At 34.7% G+C, this 24,202-nt stretch overlaps 2 protein-coding genes across 2 annotated transcripts; both read right to left on the bottom strand.

Annotated features, from left to right (window-relative positions):
• Positions 1 to 3,634: 3,634 nt before the first annotated feature.
• LOC115997245 (ribulose bisphosphate carboxylase/oxygenase activase, chloroplastic) lies at positions 3,635 to 8,075 on the bottom strand. Its single transcript, XM_031236761.1, has 12 exons — positions 7,613 to 8,075; positions 7,413 to 7,498; positions 7,297 to 7,306; positions 7,138 to 7,200; positions 6,036 to 6,149; positions 5,781 to 5,842; positions 4,991 to 5,045; positions 4,600 to 4,801; positions 4,411 to 4,517; positions 4,229 to 4,284; positions 4,032 to 4,124; positions 3,635 to 3,945 (listed from the first exon to the last, which is right to left on the bottom strand). The coding sequence occupies exons 1-12, from the start codon at positions 7,950 to 7,952 to the stop codon at positions 3,838 to 3,840; spliced, it is 1,296 nt and encodes a 431-aa protein (XP_031092621.1). The 5' UTR covers positions 7,953 to 8,075; the 3' UTR covers positions 3,635 to 3,837.
• An 8,204-nt stretch (positions 8,076 to 16,279) lies between these two features.
• LOC115996609 (4-coumarate--CoA ligase 2-like) lies at positions 16,280 to 23,110 on the bottom strand. Its single transcript, XM_031235924.1, has 6 exons — positions 22,585 to 23,110; positions 21,874 to 22,452; positions 19,354 to 19,552; positions 17,197 to 17,410; positions 16,687 to 16,789; positions 16,280 to 16,567 (listed from the first exon to the last, which is right to left on the bottom strand). The coding sequence occupies exons 1-6, from the start codon at positions 22,999 to 23,001 to the stop codon at positions 16,448 to 16,450; spliced, it is 1,632 nt and encodes a 543-aa protein (XP_031091784.1). The 5' UTR covers positions 23,002 to 23,110; the 3' UTR covers positions 16,280 to 16,447.
• Positions 23,111 to 24,202: the final 1,092 nt, after the last annotated feature.

Below are 24,202 nucleotides of genomic sequence, written 5' to 3'. Positions count from 1 at the left end.
GGGGGGGGGGGGGGGGGGGGGGGGGGGGGAGAGAGAGTATCGACGGGCAGAGAGCGATCGGAGAGAGAAACTGCGGAGTGGGTCTTCAAAATTTTCCGATTTTTTTAGAGAGAAAATTGAATGCGAAGCAATTTCCAGAGAGAGGAAGCAGCAATGGCGGAAGAAGCTGGTGTCTGGGTACCAACGGACGAGTAGCAAGAAAGAAAGAAAGAACGAACGAACGAACGAGGAGCATTACGAAAGCGAATTCTTTGAATTTTATTTTATTTTTTTTGTTTTCTGAATCTGAATTTTGGAATCAGTTTCAGAGAGCTACAATAAGGTCTGCCCAGCTTATCTCTTCTCTGTCTCTCTCTATAGATCAAGTATTAATTTTGAGCTTGAATCTCCGTCGTTTGAACCTCAATTTTCTGTTAGAACAATTTTGAACTTAAAGTTTGAAGCTTCAAGCTTTAATATTTGTGTTAGAGGTGGAATTTTGGTATATTTTGGGGTTAATGTCTGGGAAGTTGAACTATTGAATAGGAACAGAACTGGGGATTTACTTGGAGGTAAAGGGGCGTATACTTGTGGGGAATGGGGATTTTGTTTTAGTTGTAGTTTTGGGTCTGGAGGTTTTGGCTTATAATTTGAAAATTGGGATTTTTATTAGGGGAGAGTTTGGATCTCAGGGAGTGAACCTTGGCCCACTCCAATCTCTATTGCTTTAAAAATTGGGGTTTCAGAGATGGGATCAGGTTCGGCATTGTTGGTGTTGCTATTAGAGGGGTTGAATATTGTTTGGAGGATGAGTATTTGGAAATGGAGCAAAACCCTAATTTAGTGGTAGAATTGGGGTTTATATGTTTTGGTGTTTCTGAATTCTGAGCAGTGGAAATTTGTTATAGAACTTTGCTTTGCTTTTGTCTATGGACTTAATGTGCTGAAGAGAGATGCAACCTCCACATCAGCCGTCACGGATCAATCTTGCTGAATTGAAGGCTCAAATAGTGAAGAAACTTGGACCAGATGGGTCAAAGCAGTACTTTCATTACTTGAATAGGTTGTTGAGCTTGAAGATAAGCAAGACTGAGTTCAATAAACTTTGTGTTAGGATTCTTGGGAGAGATAACATTCCACTGCATAATCAGTTCATACGTTCTATTTTGAGAAATGCTTGTTGTGCAAAAGTTCCCCCTCCAAGAAATTCGAATGAAGTTTTGGTGCAAGCTAAAGCGATTGGCAATAAAGCACCTCCAAGTGATGCTATTGGGCAAAATGGTCCACGTGTTGCTACAAACCAGGCTTCATATCAACCAGGGTTGTCAAACGGGGATATTCTGCCATCATCTCCTCGAAAAGTCAGTAAAAGTTTTCATGATCCTAGAACTGCGGACAACCATCGTGCATTTGGACCAGGTGGGAAGGCCAATTCCACTCTTCCACAACCAACAACTACTGTGCCGAGTGATTTTAATATGATTGAGAATGGGGACTACAGTACACCTGATTTACATGGAGCAGTGCAGCATCATCAAGGACTCATGCAGAGAACCGAGCAGGCTCATGACCCTGCAAAATCTTCAGTAATAAAGATACCACAGGACATTCCAGTTTCTGTACATAACAAAGACCAATTTAGAGATGATCAGGAAGAAATTCATGCTAGGAGTTTACTTCAAGCTCCACTTGGTGTTCCACTTTGCATGGTTAGTGTTGGTGGGGCCCGTAGAACACCTTTGGCAACCAGCAGCAAGTGTGTTAGTACTTCTAGTTGTGGTGCTTTGTTAGACAGTATAACCCTTAGGGAACGCATGAATCAGATTGCTACAGAACATGGCCTTGAAGGGGTGCCTATGGATTGTGCTAATTTGTTGAACAATGGTCTGGATTCTTACTTAAAAGGTTTAATCAGATCTTGTGTTCAACTTATTGGAGCAAGGTCAGGGCATGGGACAATGAAGAACAACGCTGTGAAGCACCAAGCATATTCAAAACCTGTTAATGGTATCAGACCAGGCCATCGCCATCATTTGCAGTTAAGCACTAGCAAGCCTTCGGAACTCAGTCAAGAGCAGTTACCTCATAGTCGAATATCATTGCAAGATTTTAGGATTGCAATGGAGCTGAATCCCCAGCAACTTGGCGAAGACTGGCCTTTGCTGCTTGAGAAAATATGCACGCAAGCATTTGATGAATGTGTGTGACTTTGTTATGTTCCGTGGAGCTTTGGATGGTCCCTACTGGATTTAAAAGCATGGGTTTTTCTTAGGCCGTATTGCTGCCATATTGTGATACACTTCTCTATTCTTTCTGAGAGACCTTTTGTGCCCTCTTAAAGTTATAATTTTCTTTGCTGGCCTTGTGCACCAGTCTGCCACTGTTGACCATAAGCGTTGTTTCTTACAAGATGATAAGGACTGGAGTTCAACATATTTGTTTCTTACTGCTAAACAGCTTGCCGTTGGGCAGAAACACCACATTTGTTAGCAGCCACTGGGAAGGGAATCAAAAAGAAGAAGCCCACCTTGGCTGCCCTGTTGTATGATTAGCATAATTCTCACTGCATATCTTCTGCATTCTCCTGTAATTTATAGTTAATGAGGAATTTAGAACAGTTTTGCAGGAATAATCATGTAGCGTAGTATGTTAGCGAAAAGTGAAGATTAATGATGCAAAAGCTCAAATGCATGTATCTTCAGAACCAAGATTGATTGGAATTCAATGTTAACCACACGTTTCCACCACTACCCTGACCATGGTAGTTCAAATTGTTTTTATTTAACAACTTGAGTTTATTCATTTTTAAAATTTCCAGTGCTTAAACTTTTTCGTTTTCCTTAATACCTGATACTTTTTGTGTTGAAGATAGCCTGTAGTTGTGCTTCTGTTCTTTATGATAAATGAGTATATTGCAGCCATGCTGGTTATTATTCTGTAATGGGGCAATTTGTTATTGCTGAACTTATTTCATTGAACTCTGGTGTGGTTTGTGTGTGTGTGTGTGTGTGTGTTTTTGTAGTGCTTGCTTTTGTTCTTTTGGTTGTCAGCTGAAGTGTGGTTCTCTCAGTAGCCTCTACAAGTTCAGGTTGCCTGCACATATTATGATGTGGGAGACTGAGAAGTTTGTCTGTAAGTTCCCTATTCTGCCCTTTTAACAGACATGCGAATGTTGCTCTTGCTGCTGTCATATATGCACTAATTGTAGGATCGATATTTGAAGCATATGCTATTTTGCTGGTTGTGGACCTGTTAATTGTTACAAAACTGTTTTTAAAGAGATTCATCATAACCATCTATTGTCAGTGCCATGATAATTGTTTTGAGTGGGGAAATAAGTGTGCGATTTAGAGAATTGAAAGTAGGATGGAAAGAAAGGTTTTTGAAAGTGCCTGGAGTGTAGAAGAGCCAATTTTACAACTAAAGGTAAGATCTTTTTCCCGTGGTAAGTCAGTACATACCAGTAAAGGGAAGAGATATGGGGGTGGTTCAAGGGCGTTTGAGGTGACAGAAGAAATAACAGTAAGGAAAGTGCGAATAACTGAGGTTCTCAGATGGGCATGATTTATGGAACCTCAGTCACCATAAGTTTTATTATTACTGCTGACTTGCTGTAGTGCTGCATTTTGTTTACAGATTTATGGAGATAGATGAATTAGGTAGCTAGCTGGGATGGTAAAGATTATTATAGCAAAATTGAGAATTGTTTACAACTAACATTCTTTAAAGCAATACTGAGTAGTTCTCCGCCATTTTAAAGAGCAGAGTGTCTGACAATCACAAATGCACAATGTACTTGAAAATAGTAACTTTAAAAGTTCCAATCCTTCCTCCAATAAAAGAGTCCTCTCTCTATTATTATTCATCCATGTTCTTCATATATTCTTTAGAAAGTTTGGACTCCATTATCAACTTTTGCTCTTTAATAAGCCCATGTCCTGATTCCAACAAAGCTTCCATTGTTTGCTGTTCAACCACAAAGTGATATGCATTTTTTTTAGGTGGTATACATTTCGGGAATATAAACAAGAAGTGGGCAAAACCCATATTACCTCTGGGGGAATAAAAACAGGAAGCTTCCCATCCTTTCTCTGCCGAAGAAATCTCCTGCCAAGACCTTCAGCACCTCCAATGTCATCAACCCACTATATCAAAACAATAATAAATCAGTATTATACCAATTCACTTCACTTTCCATGTTCATGGAAAGAGCAAGTTAGTAAAATTAGATCAAATCAGTACTTACTACCTTTAAGATTGACCGGTCATATGTCCGTGATCTCATAGCTCCATAAAAATCCAAGGCTGCAAAACGCAGTAGTTTCCATTGTATGTATCAGAAAAAAAAAAAAAGGTAAAACAAGAAAAGCTATAAACCCGAGTTATGCAAGGTTAAGTAATGATCCATTAACATTTAGCAAAGGAAATTACCTTGATTGGGAAATTTATTAACTATGCTGGCAACCTCATCCTGTGTTATGCCATCTTTCTCATACATTCTAGAAACAATATTTACAATGTCTTCGTGGGTGGGCTGCCTGTTCCATGAATATATATATACCATCATTCCTTGATATACACTGACATTTTCTTGCCAAAGAGACAGAGAAAGGGAAGTACCAAAAAAATTTCTCCATCCTTCCATCACGAATTAAGGGAGCATAAATTGTTGAAAAGTCATTTCCTGTAACAATGATAGGAATCCTATGTGTAGTATCGGAGTCTCTCCAGACCTGTCCGACACTTACTCTTGTGGGATTATCCGCCAAGTTCATCAGCGTTCCAACAACAATTTGATTGTTGACTGTCACTTGAGTATTACCTTCAAATATAAAGAAACGCAAGTTGACCGAGAAATCAAGAATGCCAGTTAATTACTATCAAAAGAATTTCAGTATAAAAAGATGGGAGTAAGTAGGAAAGAAGACAAGCCTCGAGATAATGAGCAGAAGGGTAAGTATTAGAAGCGTGTCTCTGTGTGTGTATATCTAGTTGAGAAAGTGAAACTTACCAAATCTACCAAGGCCAGCATCAAGGTCATTGATCATCAAGCAGCTCAGCTTGCCCTATTTTAGAAAAAGAAGCAGTGAGGACTAAAAATGTAGAGTATTAAATTACACAGTAGCTTAAATACCGAAAGGGACTCAGGATGAGATGAGTTGCCCAGAGGGGCAGATAATGCCCTAGGTCAATTTTATCAAGTGTTCCATCACTTGAACTGAAAGGATTTCATATACTCGCCAAAGAAAACAAAAGGACCTACCTAATAATTGGAACAAAATGTAGGGGGCTGGAGATGACAAGAAGCAATGGCCACATAGTTTCACAATATCAGGTGCAGTATAAACATACTCGAGAAAAACATTACACATTAAACCCTTAAAGTACATGCCATTCTTACTTGTGCCATTTTCTCTTACTAAGATCATTTTCCACAAAAACAAAAAATGGATCAAAATATGCAATGTCCTGCTGATTTTCATGTCTTGTCCGTTCCCCCTTCACCGTAGCAACATTATTGTTGAACACAAATACTGACCAGTTGGGATTCTATTTTCTAAAAGTTACTCCGTACTATAATCTTAATCATTCAAGTCATGATCTAAATTCTTATTGTCTCTGCTCAAGTACTTATTGGTTTAATCTGCAAATGAACACATTTTAAGTGAAAAAATCAACAGCATATTCTTCTGAAAGTTAAAAAGTAGAAAGCATATAATATATGACAAGGAAATGATAATGCGGAGTGGCACGACCCTAGACATACATATACCAGTAGTGAAAGTATTAAGGCTTCTAACTTGGTTCTGAACCACTTGTGAAGCAGTTCTGTACCGTTCACGAATCAATTTTCCAGGTTCTCCTGTTGAAAATAAGAATGAAACAATTTAACCTTTTTTTCCCTAGGAAACAGTGAACAAGAATTACAAGAGAATCAGACTCAAGGTTGGGACTGAAATTCCAGGATACATAGAATCCCTGACAAGTTTATATAAGTAAACACTTTAGGAAAGATCCATAATTTGGATATCAAATTTTTAAGAAAGTCATCCTACCAGCTCTTTCTGATTCCAATTCCCCTGCAGACATAATAACTGGTTCCACGCCCATGGTCTGAAATATCAGTTCAGTTTGAAACGTTTTTCCCTGTCCTTTACCACCCCAAATGCCTGCTAGGAAATGAGTGACAGTAAATAATCAGTACGATGCCTTTATAAATAGAGCATGCTATTGATAAGTGATAACCATTGTAGCAAAATGTTTTTCTATTAAGCTTGTTACTCCGTATATCTTTACAAAATCTACAACCACGAGTCTCATGGAATCCATGGTTTTAAAAGTATTTATAATTTTGTATATAGAGACAATTAATGCATCATAGGCTAGCATGATAAAATAACAATAATTAAAATGAAAGAAAAAAAAGATATTGCCTATCTAGAATATTATGGAATAGATATGCACCTAGATGATCAAGCACAAGCCATGCAAAAATAACGTGGATCTTAAGATACAAAATTTCATAACACGAGACACAAAAAGTCACAACACAAGACACATACACATCTTATATATTTACTTATTCTCAAATATGATTTATGTAGATAATATATGTTCTATAGGCACATAATTTCATAATACAAGATATAAATTTGTAAAATAAGACGCATAATATGTTGTGTTACACAATTATTAATCTATTTAAGGTACATAATCCATACGCTTAAGGTATAGAATTGCATAACATTAGATACAGAAACGCATAACACAAGACTCATACATATGTTTTATATTTACTTTAGTTCAGGTAAGAATCAATATTCTTAAGGTACATAATTGCATAACATAAGACACAAAAACACATAACACAAGACACAAAAAGTGCATAGCACAAAACACAAAAGCACATGTTATATTTACTTTATTTCAAGTACAGAATCCATACGTTTAACATACAGAATTGCATAGCATGAGATACAGAAACACATAACACAAGACACATATACATGCTTTACAGTTTAAAAAAAAAAACTGTAACGTGAATTGAACAGCAAATGGTCGTTGTCAAAATTAAAATTGAAAACTACATTGTTTAGGACAAAGATCCATAATACCCTGGTCCATGGTATAACGAGGATTGTAAAAATAGCTACTTGCCTAGAATAAGAGGAACTTTGGCATTGATACTTTTAGAAATGAAGTTCTTCACTATGTGGCAAACTGCAAATAAACCAATGACAGGAACTAAGTCACTAGCATCTATAGTAGAAATTCCAAACCGCTTTATTACCAACAGTCACACTGATTGAAATTTACCAACTTTATCCTGCCACCAAAAAAAAAAAATAAAAAAAAAATCAAATTCTCTCCAAGAGTTGGAGGAACCAATTTAAAGTATTAAAAGAGAAATAAAGTAAACTAAAAGAAATTACCAAGAAAAGTGGAGCAATATAGTAATCGCCTTGAAGATACTCAAATGACCTGGTTACCTTCTGCCGATAATCAAACACAATATCCGCTGAGCACAACCAAACCGGGCAAACAATATCAGGAAAAATTATCAAATTCCAGGGAAACACTTGATGCGATAGTTCAAATTAAACGAAAATTCAATCAATTTATGAAAACTTACAGTCTTTTCCGAGGAAATTGCCGGTGAAGAGGTCATCAATGACTCCTGCCCTAGCTCCGACGGCGATGTTCATGTTATCGGCCTCGGCACCGAGCCGGTAGAGATAATCCTTGCCGTCAGAGTCCTTGGCTTCCCACGAGGACTGCTCCGACAGCCTTTTCGCCTTCTTTTTCTCCGGCGCCGCATTTGGATTCGACTCTTCGTCTTCGCTCTGGCGATTCGAAGTCGCGAGTGATCGCACTGAGAGAGAAGAATGGTTTGGGAGTGTCTTTAAACGGGAGAGACGAGTGAAATTTGGGGAAGTGAAGGGAGACGAATGGTAGTGAAAGCAGAGCGCCATTGTTGTGGCTTTTTGGAGTTTTTGCACTCTCTTTTTTTCTGACGATTTTGGCCGTTAAAAATGTAAGCAAACTGTTGACGTTATCGTCCCAAAATCCGTTGATCGGTTGGTTTTATTTCGCGCCACAAATCCGACAAAATCCTCATCCATTTTATTTCCCCTCTTTAAAGTATGAGCAAAACAATCATTAATATTGGACGTTATTTATGATGAGCACTTCTATTTTACTCCGTAAAAATATCACGTTTACATGTTTTATTTGTCATTATGCAGTATCGGTTCATAACTACTTTTTCAACCTATTGAAGCACAAGAGTCAATATTGACCCCACTGAGATTCAAACCCACCACCTCACTTATAAAGGGAAGAGTTTGATGCCACTGTACTACAAGGTCCTTGGTTTATTTGTCATTATTTAAAAAAAAAAAAATTATTTAGAACAACTTGAAAAAGCTTCAACCAAAAAAAAGTATTTCTATAGAGATTTACTTATTATTTTTAGAATACTCTTAACTCCGCTATAATGTAGAATCTGTCCACACAAAGACTCAATGCTCCAATTTGAAAAAGTCACAGTTATGTCGCTTGACCACAAAGTCGACTTTTGACAATTGCTTACTATTTTTAGTTAATGTGTAAAAATATTTATATGACATATATTTTATAATAATAATTTATTTACAATATAATAATTTCATTTAATCACAAATGTTTTATTTTATAATAATATAAAATAAGACGAGGGCGCAAAGGAGTTTTTGGTTGCTGGGTGATGTGAGATGTGGGACATTGACCACCAAATAAAAGGGGTAATTCTTCTCCTTTATTTGTTATTTCATAAATATTAAACATTTCACATGAATATAATTATTATTTAGACATAGGAGCAGTCTATTTTTCGATTACCAAATATTTATTTTAGTCATTTATCAAACAAATTCACATCTTTAAAAACATATAAAAGCTCAGTACAATTTGCCCAGCACTTTTTCCGACGATAATTTCTTGTACCTTGTGCTTTTGTGGATGTGCTTTGCAAACAGAATGCCATATTTGCCCATGCCGATCATCGGCCGTCCAATTTCAGACTGCTTAAATACAAATCTGAAACTATTTACATGGACCTGCTTTGAATATTATATAGGCATGCTATCTATAGACTTCAATATTATATTATTAACGTGCATACCTACTCCTCCACTAAGCAAACAACTCCATTAATTTCCTCCACTGAGTCCTCCACTAAGCAAACAACTCCATTAATTTCCTCCACTGAGCAAACCAACTCCATTATTTTTTGTATGTGTATGTATTCTCATTGGAAATAAAACAAAGAATAGCTGTCGGCACATGCATATCAACATATCTTTCTCTCTCTGTCTGCAAATTCATATCAAACCAACTACGGAGGAGGTCTAAGATCTGCGATTTTGCTCTTTCGCTCTCCGCTGGCTCGACTCGGGATGGATGACATCGACGACGTCGGAGGGCTGCGATGGAGGCTATCGCGGGTGAGGTAAGTGGCGCTGGTGGTTGGTGTTGCATTAAAGAAACCTAGCTAATGATCATTTCCCACCGCGGTTCCCCTCGTCACTCCTAAAGACGTTTACCCTTTCTCTTTCTATCGATCTCTGTCTGCAAATTCTTATCAATCTCAGGAAAGAAGACAGAATAGAATAACTCAGCTGGCAAGAGGAACTTTCGAATAGATTACTAGCGACCGACGACTCGGCCATGGGCGACTGCGTGACGCAGTGAGCAACTTGACTTGTACAACCCTTCCCAGCTCAGCTCGGTGACCGGATGGACGGACAGGTGGCAGTGGCTACGACTGAGGATGCCTCCGATCTTCAGATGTCCGGCTCACCGGAAAGGATAGCGCCGACATGTGGTGGTGAACCGTGATGCGAATGAGGCGAGAAGGCAGTGGCGTGCGGTGTGGTGGACGACTGAACGAAGCCGGTGCGTCTGTGATGGTGGTGCTGCACAAGGCGGACTCTGGCCGGCGCTTCCTCTCTCTATCCCTCTCCGCGTCTCTTTCTGTCACGTTTTTCCTCCAAAAATTTTGGTTTGCTGCAGGTGATTTTGGCAGCTAGGTTATGGACAACATGAACCTTATATATATGATGGTTTGTGTTAAAAAAATATTGTGATTGTGTGGGTTTGTGTTTTAGTGTTCAGCTTGTGAAGGGGAAATATGGACGGGCAGCGTCGTCGTAGTGCAGTATGCTTTATTGGAAGACTAGCTAATGGATGCCCACAGCTGAATGTTGGGTGAAGGAAACCATGTGATTTATTGGAGGACTAGCTAATGGATGCTCACAGCTAAATTATTATTTTTTTATAAAATAATTTAAACGCACCTACGGTGCTTGCTTTCTCGTACTACTTCTACTCAATATGACTGACTATGAATCCAGAAAAAAACTCACCAAAGTTCTCATCTTTCATCTTCTTATTTTTACTACTTTCTATGTTGTGTGAACGGTACGTTTCCGATTTTACCCGTTCTCCTTTTTTATTTTTATTTTTTGTGTGTTTGGCAGAGGAAAATACTTGCGGAGTCCTACTGGAATTAATAATTCGAGTTAAAATCATATTTTGAGAATGGGTGTTTTCTTAATTTTCTTTTGGCCTTGAAGTTCATAGAAGACACCATAATCGATATGCTGATATTGTTTTGAATTCCTTAACTAAATATGTTTTTTGTTTTTGTTCTCTGATGTTGCAGAGCCTGTATCAGATTGGTCGTCTAAAATTGTCATAGCTTATGAGCCTGTTTAGGAAATTGGAACGGGAAAGGTTGCAACGCCTGGCCATGCACAAGAAGTTGGAACCTGTTACTGCACATTGAACTTTTTACGTCTGTACTGTAACATGTCGATTCCAAATAATCTGTTGTTATTTTCCTTTTTCATTTTTAGGTGTTCTTCGACTTAAACCTGTATCCTATCATCTGAACTTTAATACACAGTAATACAATTTGGTTGTTCTCTTGAGAGAGATGATTCTTTTTAAATTAAAACTTTGTTTATTCTACACGTTTTCCATTGTATATTAAGAACTTCACATAAGAGGTACATTGTGAGCTGAGCAAATGGCTTCAAGCAAATGTGATTGCGGATGTTGTTGCCTCTACCAGGATCATCCATATAAGTTTAACACAAAATGAATTCAATTGAAGTATTACAACTCCATTGCAAAATGAATTAAAATATATTTCAAAAAATAGTCATTTGTGATAATCTTTAAATAATATAAAGGCTCAGTATAATTTGCCCAGCACTTTTTCCGATGTTTTTCCGGCTACAAAAATGGTACTTTGTGCATTTGTTGTTGTTCTTTAGAAACATAATGGCCTATATTGCCCCTTCCGATGCCGGTTCTTAGACGTTGATCACCGAAAAATCTTAAAAGTCTTCATAAACATCCATTAAGTCAACAACTGCTCCTCCACTTATTCATTATTTTATATGTAATTAGTGGGACATTTTGTTTGTTTCCACTTAAAAGATAGCAAAAGTGGAGCTCTTTCCAAAAGATGAAAGCAATTCTTTACTTACTCCCCCACTTATTCCATATTCTACGTAATTAGTGGGGAAGTTTTGTTTGTTTCCCCTTAAAAGCTGGCAAAATTAGAGGATTAGGAGTATTATGCGCTTAAAGAATTATTTGGTTGTAGCTTTAAGGATTGCACTGCCCCAAATTCGTAGAAACCAAAACGATTTTTACAGCTACAAAGAATCAGGCATTACAGTGGAGAAATTTGTAGTGGCCTCAGCCGGGAATAATTTGGACTGAGGAAGTTGAAAACGAAGCTGCTGTACCGGAGTCGAAGGTAGACTAGTAGCACACAACGTCGTCGTTTGTTGTAATTCTTCGTCGGATGTCAACGCCGTTAAAATAGGGGATAGCTAGCGCCATCATCAACCACAATACAAGCTCGTTTCCTTCGGGGATGGTTTCCTCTCGGCTACGCGATGCTGCAACCAAGTGATGCGCAATTATGTGAAACTCCAAAATCTCGCCACGATACGCATAAATACTGACGTCGTCCAACATACCTACCTGCGAAAACGATGGTGCTATGCTCCAACAAACACTCGATAATCTTGGGCTTGTGTTTGCTCTCAAGAAAAACACCATATTCAGTGAACAAAGCACAAAGTATACAGTAGCGTGTCTGTGCAACGATGTACAGCTAGACTTAGCTGACTCAAACGATGGTTTGTTTAGGCAATCGTTGATGCTAGGAAATCCCACGAAAAGAAGGCTTGATTTTAGCCAATTATCGGGAGACAGTGTAGACGATTCGCAAGCAAGCAGTCCACCAAATGATAAAGGGAAAAAGCCTAAAATTGGTTGAGCCAATGAATACTATGCATATTATGTACCTAGAAAATAATGTTGAATTTTTAAAGGGTTTCGAAAACATGTGGTAACAGTTTAGTTAAGCCATATTTCCGCCATTCCTAACAAACTATTTGTATTTTCGTATTCCATTTCAAAGTGTTTTTCGACATCAATAACTTATCGATCATTTAAACTTGCAACAAACAACTTTTTTTTTGTTTAAATTGAAACTTTATTTATTCTACAAAATTTACAATCTATATCAAGTGGTGCATGATATAGATATTTTTAAAGTTATATGCTTCAAAGAAGAAAATATTAAAAAAACAAAATATGCTTACACATAATTTTAAAATGGTTCTGATAATTATTACGTAAAATATTAAAGTAACCATATATACAGTTTTTTTTTGTCCCATAAATTAAAACTGGAACCCTTAATTACAAGCAAATGTTAAAGTAACAACATATTGAAAAAAAACTGGAAAATATGTTTATACATAATAAACTGTTGGCATTTTTCGAGAAAGGGAGGACAAACCAAGAAAACATAAGCCCATGAATAAGAAATTAAAGTTTCATTGGGTTAAATTAGTTAATTTGTTACATATTAATGGTACACATACTATCAAATTTATACACATCGTAATTTTTTTTTTAAAAATATATGCTCGTTATATTTCAGTCCTTTGTGAAATCCATATGAACAGTAAAACTTTGTAAACATTTGCACATAATATTACTTCTAATTCCCTCCCTTCACCTAAAATCGTTAATCCATACACAAACAAACTAATTTAGATTGGTCAAAAAATAGAATTATATAGAGTATAATTGCATGATAATTATAAATTTATGTTGTATTATTGGAATCTGGAAAATCATTCTGTACAAACTCTAACACTTCATCTATTTCTTCAGGCATTAATTCGGAAATATCAGGAAATGTATGACTTTGCAACGAACTCTTATGAATTGTTGAATTAAAGTATGACAAGTTTCTATACCTTTTTTTTTTTGAGCTATTCCTGTCACATTTGTTTCTAAGTCTTATTGTTGTCTCACCCAACTCAACATTTGGGTTTTGTATTATCAATTTTTTCTTATCTTCCAACTCTTCAATCACTCTTTTTAGCTCGCTTTCGTCTTGGATTCCGCCAAATTCCTACAAAATAATTTGTTATTTCTCCTTAAATAATATAAGGCTGATAAATAAGCATTACTTAATTACCTTGACGTTTTTTAATAACCTCTCCAAACTCACGAGTTTTCGTTGAGGCCAGAACAAAATTCCTAATTCTTTATACCTTTTCTTTAAAATTGCTCGACCAACATGTAGTTCATCTGCAGCTTGATCAACGGTCATATAAAAATATTTAGAAAGCAATTCTAAAGTTAATGTATTAGGGTCACGATAAGTTTTTTTTGTCCTTTTTCTTCTAATAAAGATATTTAGATTTAAATTTGGTAAATCTATCTTTGCAGCTGTATTATCTTCCTCGACAATTAAATCAACACTATCAAATACATCAACAGGATTTGTAGCTAAAACACCTGCATTTACAAACAACTTGTTAAAAACTATTAATTATTAAAACAAGAGTTACCTACAAAATGTTAAAACCTTACCAATAGTTTCAGTACATTGTGGTTGAGTACTGACATTATTTCCACCTGGAAGAAGATCTCTACTTAGAAGAGGTTCACTATCCCTTAGTGGTGATAGATATACCTCATCCCAAAATGAATTGTTACCATCAGAAGAACAATCATTTTGTTGAAGCTGATATGAGCAAGTAGCAATATTTGCCATTTGTGAAATGCATGCACTAAATGTTTCAGGGATTAATAATTTCTAAAAGTGTGAATAAGTGTTAAGAAGAGTCTAAGACCAACAAAACCACTAATTTATAGCAAAGGACAACAGTTTGTGCAAACAGTAAGAAATACTTTTTTAAGTCTTTTTTTCAACGAGGGCAGTTTTTTTGTCAAATGATAATAGTTATGTAGCCGACACTGTTAAAAACATTTGCGCTTTTCAATTAATTTTTGATGACAACTGTAAAGGCATCTGACATTTGTACCAATTTTTTAATTTCCTTTGTAATTACTTGCTTGGCATTTGTAGGCAACATGGCATATATAAAACTTAATAATGCTTTTGCTTATCAATGTTCAATTTCATCCGCTGCTTCATTTATGGGCAAATGAAAATAACTTGCTATCATTTCCTTACTTACCGTTTTATAATTACAACGAGTTATTTTTAACCAATTCTTCTGCAACAAGTTCAATATCATCATGCAATATTGGGGGGCGAAAGCTCAGCTTTTGCAACAAGTTATGCTTAAATCATAGGTCCAATAAATGTTATAAGTTTAAAACAAGTTGTATTTCAAAGCTAATATATTCACATTTATCAAGACAAAAATAATAATAATAACGACTTTTAGGTTAGAGATGGGCATTAGGCAGAAAATTAGCTTTATTAAAAGAATTTCCTATGCGCCTTAAATTGTTCCCCTTAAAGATATCTACAAAATGAATAAAGATATAGAAAAAAGTAAGTTGCATTGGGTTGAAAAATAGGACCACTTTATCATAATCTCGTGATATTTACATTCAAAATAGCGCACTCTAGAACATATTTTTTAATGTGTTAGCATGAATATAAATTAATAAAACTTTGTTTATATTGTAAGGCTGGTGAATTTTGGATTGGTGGAAAAATTGTTGCAGTAGAGAACTCTTACAACTGGTTTGCTGTGTGCTGCCAAGCAAACGATTGTAATAGTCGACTCATTCCCCTTCCTTCTGGTGAATATGAGTGCAAAAAATGTTTGACAAATTGGACAAAGGGCATCGACAAGTACAATTTAAAGCTTCAAGTAGAAGATGCCAATGGAAATGCAAAATTGAAATTGGTGGACAAAGACTGCATCCAACTGATAGGCAGAACAGCATCAGACCTCCGAGCAAAGCATAAGCGCATAACCCCTCAACTGCCAAAAGAAATACAATCATTGGTTGGACTTGGCATGTTATTTATGGTTGAGGTGAAAAGGGAACAATTGGAAAACAGATACGCTCCCTTCTTCGTAACAAAGATAATAAATAATCAAACATTAGTCAGCCTTTACTGTCCTGAGGTTATAAAAAAAAACAAAACAATTGGTATCTTGAACCAGAATGAGACATTAACTTGTTAGACGAGGTAGACTATTAGCACTACTTCTGTTTAGTTTGTTTAATATGCAAATTTGTTTACAAGCAAAAACTCAAACTATGTTAAATGCTTTTTCACGTGATTTAGGAATTTATCGAAGCTGAATGAAACGAATCATTTGGAGATCATTTTGTACATGTTCGATTCGTACTTTTATATTTTTTATTATACATTGATGCAATTTGACACAACTTTTTTTTTTTATTGAGATGGACAAGAATTTAAATGCATGTATAAGTCTTCATTTCAAATTGTTTATGTTTTCTTTCGTGCAACACAACTAACTTTATTTAAAGAAATAAAAGCATTACATGTTAGTACATTTATTTGAATATGAGATATGAACAACCAAAAACACAAGTTTCTATGTTTGTTTTAGAAACTGTACGAAAAAAAACCCAAAGTAAGACACTAACAATGATGTAGGAGAATGAACTACAATTTTAATAAACTTGTATATATAAATGCTACAACTCTATTTATTATCAATAAACTTGTATGTATGAATCTCCGTTTGACAAAAATAAACTAGCTCTTTATATTTATATCGTACATAACTATTGAAATAACACTCTTGACCTCTTAATTAAATTCAAATTTAAACAAAAAAAATTACAAAATAAATACCAAAGAATTTAAATTTTAACATATTTTTTAATATCATTGTATTTATTTGATCTTTATTGGGCATTATACTACGCGCATCGCGCGTGCCACCGCTAGTTCTTTTGATAGTACTCAGCTCGCTGTTTTTAATATTTAATCATATTGAGATGATTAAATTTATCAAACATTCACTGGTATTTATAGCATTAACATTAAGCAGTGTTGGAAATGATATATATAATATGATGTAAAGACAACAGAATGAAATCAATAATTTTTGCAGTGTAGTCCCAGCCACAGGGATGAGAACTAATTAGGGATTCCAGCTTCTAGCCTTGCTCTTAGGTTCTTTCTTAGAATTTTGCCTGAGGGAGACTTTGGAATAGCATCAACAAAAAATACCTTTTTTATTCTCTTGTAAAATACCACCTGCACTCCGATCCCCAACATAATACAATAAATTAGGTTTCTATGGTATTATTTATGACATTTTTTTATTAAAAAAAAAAAAAAGAAGAAAAAGCCATGAAATAGTAATAAAGACTGACCTGTTTAGACACAAACTCTTTAACTTCATCCTCAGTGAGGCTACATCCACTAGTTTTAACAACAAAAGCAACTGGAACTTCTCCTGCCTGCTCATCTTTCATACTGTAACATACAGTTCAGAGTACAATTAGAATCAAAGCAAATACTTCTTTTATCTCATTTTACATGTCTTCTTTACTATTCATTCTCGTACAAATCAACTATTTCTTCTTTGTTTATTTTCTTTACTATGGTTTAATTATTTTTAAATTTATTTTTTGTGTTTTATATTACTTTTAATGAAGTTTTAAATATATAAAGTTTATATACCAATACTAAATTTAATATTATAAAAATTAAATTTAAAATAATTTCAATCAGCCTCGTTAACCGAACCATGAGACAAAAAGAGTATATTACTGTGTGACTGCGATTAAGCATAGAAGTAAACGTATTCTCAATTTTCTTTTATCTTAAAAATGAATTTCTTGGGTATTTGATGAAAGTGTGATTGTTGTTAGACGACTTACGGGATAGCAGCAGCATCAGAAATTTGTGGGTGGGTAAGGAGTAAGGCTTCGAGTTCAGCTGGGGCGACCTGAAAGCCCTTGTACTTGATCAGCTCCTTGAGGCGATCCACGATGAAAAGTTCATCGTCATCGTCGATGTATCCTATATCTCCGGTGTGTAACCATCCTTCCTTGTCGATTGTTCTCTCCGTAGCCTCTGGATCATTCAAATACCCTGTACATATATACACAAAAATATATATGCTTAAATAAATAGCTAGGAATTGAAGTTACTCTATTTCAAAAAAGATAGTTAGGACTTAGGAGGAAGTACTCGAATATGTGACCTTTCGTTTAGAATGATAACAATGATGTTATCATATTACAAGGTACTTGGCACTTGGCATTATTGTTATTACTTTTAGTACTATCATTCAACTGATAGTATGCATTAGTAAGTGGATATATTTAGCATTTGGAGTATGTAAGTCAGTTAGATTTATCTCATTCATCAAATTCAAGGTAGGAGCGATGAGAGACCCTTAAATTTATTATTCAAACTTACATTATATAATAATAACATCTAATACAAGCTAATAATGTTGGTCCTTAACTAGAATAAAAATTGTGATAGTAGTATAAAATGCATTAAATATTTTTTTTTAGTGTTGTCTATGTTGTACATTGTTTACATTTTTTTTTCTCAATTTTACTCTTTACATTTTCCCTGTTGACCTTTTATTTAACTTTAGTCCTTAACTATACTTTTCTTTAGTCCTTTTTATGTTATACATTTATATTTTTATTAATTTATCCTTAAGGTATGTATACTACATGAATATTTAACTAAAAAATCAAATTTGGAACAAAATTATTAGTCAAGAGATTATTTATGATTAAATTGAAAGTTGGTGATGAAAATGGGTAAAGGTCAATAGTTAATGAATCATTTATAGCTTAATTGAAAGTTGAGAATAAAAATTGGTAGATGTCAATAATCAAGGTATCATTCCTATAATTAACTTTATTATTATTTATGAATGGAATTGGCATTTAAATTGGGGTGAGTCATCTCATGTGAGACAAGTTAGGTCAAGATGGAAATGTAATACTAATCATAAATAAATTGTTTGTTACTTATAATGAAAAACATAATATTGTTAAAGAAAAATGTAATACTTTTAAATCAAAATATAATATTTAAAGGTAGAATAGTTACTTGTGAAAAAAATGTCAAGATAAATTAATTGGTTGTTACCTAAGAGAGAAAGCGTAATATTTATAAGAAAAAAATGTGATACTTTTTATGAAAATATAATACCTTTCAATCAAAATGTAATATTAAAGGTTGAAAACTTTAAGAAAAATTGTAATACTTATGAAAAAAAAGTGTAATATTAATTAAAAATTCAATCTTCTCCATAGATTCGTGAGACGGTTTCATAAAGATTTTGCCTTTAAATTATTGTTTCAATAATGAGTAAATTTCTTTTTTTTTTTCATAGATTTATAGGTGACAATCCACTCTTAGTCCATTTTTTTTTAATTAGAACATCTACATGGTCCTAGTATTATTGCAGCATGATCATTTTTTGTCATTCGTCAACAAAATCGTTGAAATGACATTAAATACAATGACATTTCGATCCTTTTTTTTAATATACAAAATGGATTGACCCACTATATTTTTATTTTGAAAAAATCCCTATTTGAAGACTAAAATGTCCTTTTATTTAAGGGTTGAGAGCATTTAAACAATTTTGTTGATAAAAGACAAAAAAAAAAAATCATGTCACAACAATACTACAACCAAAGATGGATGCTATTAAAATAAATTAAAAGTGAAATGTCACATATAAATTTATGACAAAAACTAGAATTAACTCTTTCAATAATGCAATAAAACCAAAATTAATTCTAACTTCACACCTAAGTTGACTTTCTTATCCGATTAAAAAAGAGAGAGAGAGAGATATAATATAATTAAGTGGGATCCGATCGAACCTATAACCAAGTATATATTATTAAGATAATAATATCTAATAAATTTTTTTGTTAAATAAAAAGTCAAATTGTACTTAATATTATGATTGGTTAAACAATATCCTATAAGTTTCTTAATGACTTCATATGACTAATTTATTTTTCCACATGGAAGACAATAATGTATATATGTACCTTTCATGATTTGGTCACCCCTAATGCATATTTCTCCAGGTTGGTTCCGGGGCAAAGAGGATCCAGTATCCGGATCCACAATTTTCATATCGGCATTCCTAACAACTGTCCCACATGAACCAGATTTAATCTCAAAAGGCTCTTTCGCAAAGGCTAAGCACATTGCCAATACTGACCCTGCCTCTGTCATTCCGTAACCCTAATATCACAAAAAAAAAAAAAATCGTTATACTTAAATAAAAAAATTAAAGAAAATAAGTGAAATTTTTAAAATGAAATAAGATAGTGAAAGTACCTATGATTTTTATATAATAAAGCTAAGATTTTTTAAAAAAATATTTTTATTAGCTATTAAAAATGTATCCCCCAATGAATGACAAATAATTAGTTAAATAAAATATAAAATAAATTTTTTATGGAATCGGGATTCCCAACGCAAGGTGAATAAAATATTAAACATTTTATTTAAATGCACAAATCCAAATTCATTTTGCCGATAATGCAGTTATCCTTTTTTAATAGGAAGGAAATGAGATGCACTCATGCACATGCTTTTGTTTGCAAGTCAAGTGCATGTACTAAAGATGCCCCACGCTAGGAAGTAGGAACTGTGAAGTACTACTACCCAAAAAATCATGGCAATTTATATCATGTACCGATGTACGACAATCCACCTAATATTATGGATATGGAAAATGCTACTTAGACTCTCAAATTTTACTCTCACACATAAAAGTTTTATGTTTGACACTTTTCTTCTGACCCACAAAATGAAGATAACCTATTATATTTTGCCACGTCAGGGAATAAAAGTGAGAGAATATAAAATGAGAGTCCATGTAGTATAACTTTATGGATCCTAGATTGAAAGTTTGAAACAATGAGATATAGAATTCATATCTGTAATGTACAAAATTTAATAACACAAGACACAAAAAATCATAACACAAGACACATACACATGTTATATATTTACTTATTTTTCAAATCTGATTTAGGTATATAATTTATGTTTATAGGCACAAAATTTCACCATACAACACACATAAATTTCATAACATAAGATACAATTACTAATTCGTTTTAGATACAAAATTCATACTTTTAAAGGTCCAGAATTTTAAAACACAAAATACAAAAACTCTGCATACACATATACCATGGTCAACGGTATCCTATAAACTCTGTCTCTCTAGTATAAGGATTGCAAAATCATTATCATCCATCAGAAATGCGAAAACTGGGCTTCACAATTAGTAATGCCATTTAAAAAAATACTTTTTTTTTAAGATTAAAAAAAAATACTTTTAATCATCAATTATCAATTTAATTTTTCATTTATTAATTTCTTTAAAAAATTGATCAGTACAAAACAAAAAAAAAAAAAAATTAAAACGCACACATGAAAAGGATAAAATTTGATGAAATTGAAGACATTTATAATGTTCTGGATCTTCTTTTTTTTTTTTTTGGGGGGGGGGGGGGGGGGGGTTCTAAAATAATCAATAAAAATGATTAATTAAAAATTTAAAAATGATCAATAAAAATAATATTTCCGACTACATTAAAAATTTTGAAATTTCTTTCTGTTGTTATTACTAATTAGCCACCAAGAGTGATGCTTAATTCTTTCTTTAAGTATTCCATAAGAAACTATCAATAGACAATAATTTAGTAATTGACAAAGACATCATACCAATTCCAATTCGGTAAACATAGTTGTTCCCATTTTGTTTGATTCATAATTGCACACTTCCGTGATTCAGATTGAAAAGAAAGCCGCTCGTTATAAGATAAACATGCAAGCTCAACTTTTAACGTATCAAAATGAAAGTACTATCTTCATGCTTAGATGAATTATTATATTTAGTTATTTTCACCGTTTATATAGTTTAAATATCAATTTAAATTTTACTCGAGACCACATAGATCATTCAACTAATTATTCTGAATAAACATTGTAAGTTTGTAACCATGTTTTGTGGGGGATTTCTTGTTACTTTTTAGTTTAATAGTTTGGTCTAATCGTTTAAAATTAATTCAATATGTCGTTTTTAAAGATATTTGGATTTGACTTTTATACCTATATTATCTTAGTGGACCCAACTCATCCAATTTATTAAATGTCATAATTACAAGTATGATCTATGTTGAATTAATGGCAAATGAGAGCTCCCCAGCTCATATAGTAATTTATTAAGTTTCATGATTTCAACTATGATCTGTATTAAATTAATGACAAATGAGAGCTCCCCAACTCATATAATTTATTAAATGTCATAATTTCAACTATGATATATATTAAATTAATAGTAAATTAAAGCTCCTGATCTTAGAATTAGAGACATGATTCTTAAAATATTTTGTGGATGTGATATTTAGCTTTGAGTATAATATAAATCGGACTCGTGCAATTATATTAGCTTTTAGCTCCCATGATTATTGGTTTATTAAATATGATCAATTATACAATTTAACATAAATTGGCACAAAATAAAATAAGAAAAAATTAGAACTTACTTGACCAAGTTTGGCGTTGGGAAATTTGGTTCTGACGGTGTCTTGAAGTTCCTTTCCTAGCGGCGCCGCCCCGGACATGACGGTCCTAACGGAGGAAAGGTCATAATTGTCCACTACAGGGCTTTTGGCGATGGCCAGAACAATCGGCGGGACGAAGGGCCCAATCGTAACTTTGTACTTCTGTATGAGCTCCAAGAAGAGGTTGATATCAAATTTCTGCATAATAAGGATCCGGGCCCCGACCCGCAAGCCGCAGAGCAAAATCGAATTGGAGTAGATGTGGAAGAAAGGCAGGGCGCAGAGCACCACATCCTGGTCGTGGAAGTACAGATGAGGGTTTTCTCCGTCCACTTGTTGAGCTATGCTGGTGACGAGCCCCTTGTGAGTCAACATCACGCCTTTCGGCAGTCCGGTGGTGCCGGAGGAGTACGGCAGCGCCACCACGTCGTCCGGCTTCACCTCCGTCTCCGGCATGTCGCGCTCATCCGCCTCCGATAGCTCCGAGAAGTGCGAGCATCCTTTCGGCGCCGAGTCGGTGCAGATCACCTTGATATCATTCTCCCATGCATATTCTCTGACCTAGAAAAATCTCGCAGTTCCGATTCCATCAATCAATGCTCAATCAATTAAACTCACACAACAATTTCGCAGTTCCGATTCCATCAATTAATGCTCAATCAATCAAACTCACACAACGATCCGCGGCCTTACCTTGTCCACGTAACAAGCTAGAGTCACGATGAGCTTCGCATTGGACGCCTTCACCTGCTTAATCACCTCCGCCGGCGTGAACAGAGGATTCGCCATCGTCGCCACAGCGCCGCGGTAAGACGCGCCGAGGAACGCGAACACGAACTCCGGAGAGTTCGGAAGCAGGATCATGATGGTGTCGCCGTGGTTGATCCCTACTTTATGAAGCCCGGCCGCGACTTTCCGGCAAGTGAGCTCCACTTCAGCGTAAGTATATACGCGATCATCGGAGCCGTTGATGAGGCAGGGGCGGTCGCGGAAGGCGGAAATGTTCTCGAAGCAATAGGAGTGGAGAGGGAGGTGGTTGGGGATGTAAATATCGGGGAGTTTTGATCGGAAAATGATGTCACCGCCGGCCTGCTCTGTTTTGGTTGCCATCGTCAATGGAGTTGTTGGGAGGGAAGAAGTGGACACACCAAAACAGAAATTTTTTTTAAAAAGAGGGTAGGCTACTTAGGTTTTGGTTAAGTGTGTCCTGAATATGAAATGTTGAATGGGTGCATTATAAATGTGGTGGTGGTGGGGCCCCAAGGGAGCAGGGTTGGTGAGGGACATGATGGGAATTTTGGGTTGGTCAAGGGTAAATTTCTGAGAATTGAATTTCCTTTCTAAAATACCAAAATGTTGCTTTAATTTATACATTATTTTGCCAACTATTGCCTATTGTCATGACACTTCTATTATTATTCTAAATGAGCGGTCCCAAGATCAATTTATGTAATGATAATTGACAATTACGCGATAGAGTCAAGGTGGAAACGGACTCGAAAGCAATGGTGCATGCTATTAGTGGAGAGAAAGAATCTCGACCGGAGGCTGACACTCTGATTGTGGACTGCGAGATTATCTATGTGCTTAGAGAGGGTAATCAACGTGCGGACTATCTTACCAATTTGGGACAAAAAAGTAGGCAATGACGACAGTTTTGGATCAATCTCTTAAACTCCTGAATGGCTTAAGAAAATCCTGAAGAAGGACGCTCGGAGCATAACTACTAGAAGAATTTACAATTTATTAACATCTCGGGGGTGATCGGCCTCTTCTTTACATTAAAAAAAAGTAATTAATTAGTTATGATGTGACTTTTATGTAAACATATTTTTCTCATTTTAATTCGATAGGTATGTATTTTTACACTTTTATTAACTTTCTCAACAAACTAAATATATTTAGAAAAGAATTTAGAAAAATAACAATGACAATATTGTACGTTGAAAAGTCATGATTGTTACAAAGGAGACCTCACCATATTAAATTACAACATATATATAAATAGGCCTAATTGACTAACTTCATAATTAACGTATGTGCTTATTCAGGTAACAATGCCAGAGTGGATACAAATAAAAATACCTATTTTACTTTATTTTATTTTAAGTAAGCCAATAGTATCAAACCAAGAATAATTTTTTAAAAAATACATGTTATCATTCAATTTTAAAAACTTATTTATATTTAAAATTAAATTGGATTTTTTATTCATCAAGTGTAGTGCTATTATGAAAAATATATGGTAGGTGTGTGCATAAAACCATAACTCAAGAACAATTAGTGATTTCTTTGAAATTCTGTAGTTTAT

This window comes from Ipomoea triloba, chromosome 11 (assembly GCF_003576645.1).
Source record: "Ipomoea triloba cultivar NCNSP0323 chromosome 11, ASM357664v1".
NCBI classification, from domain to species: Eukaryota; Viridiplantae; Streptophyta; class Magnoliopsida; order Solanales; family Convolvulaceae; genus Ipomoea; species Ipomoea triloba.
This window is presented reverse-complemented; position numbering and strand designations above follow the sequence as displayed.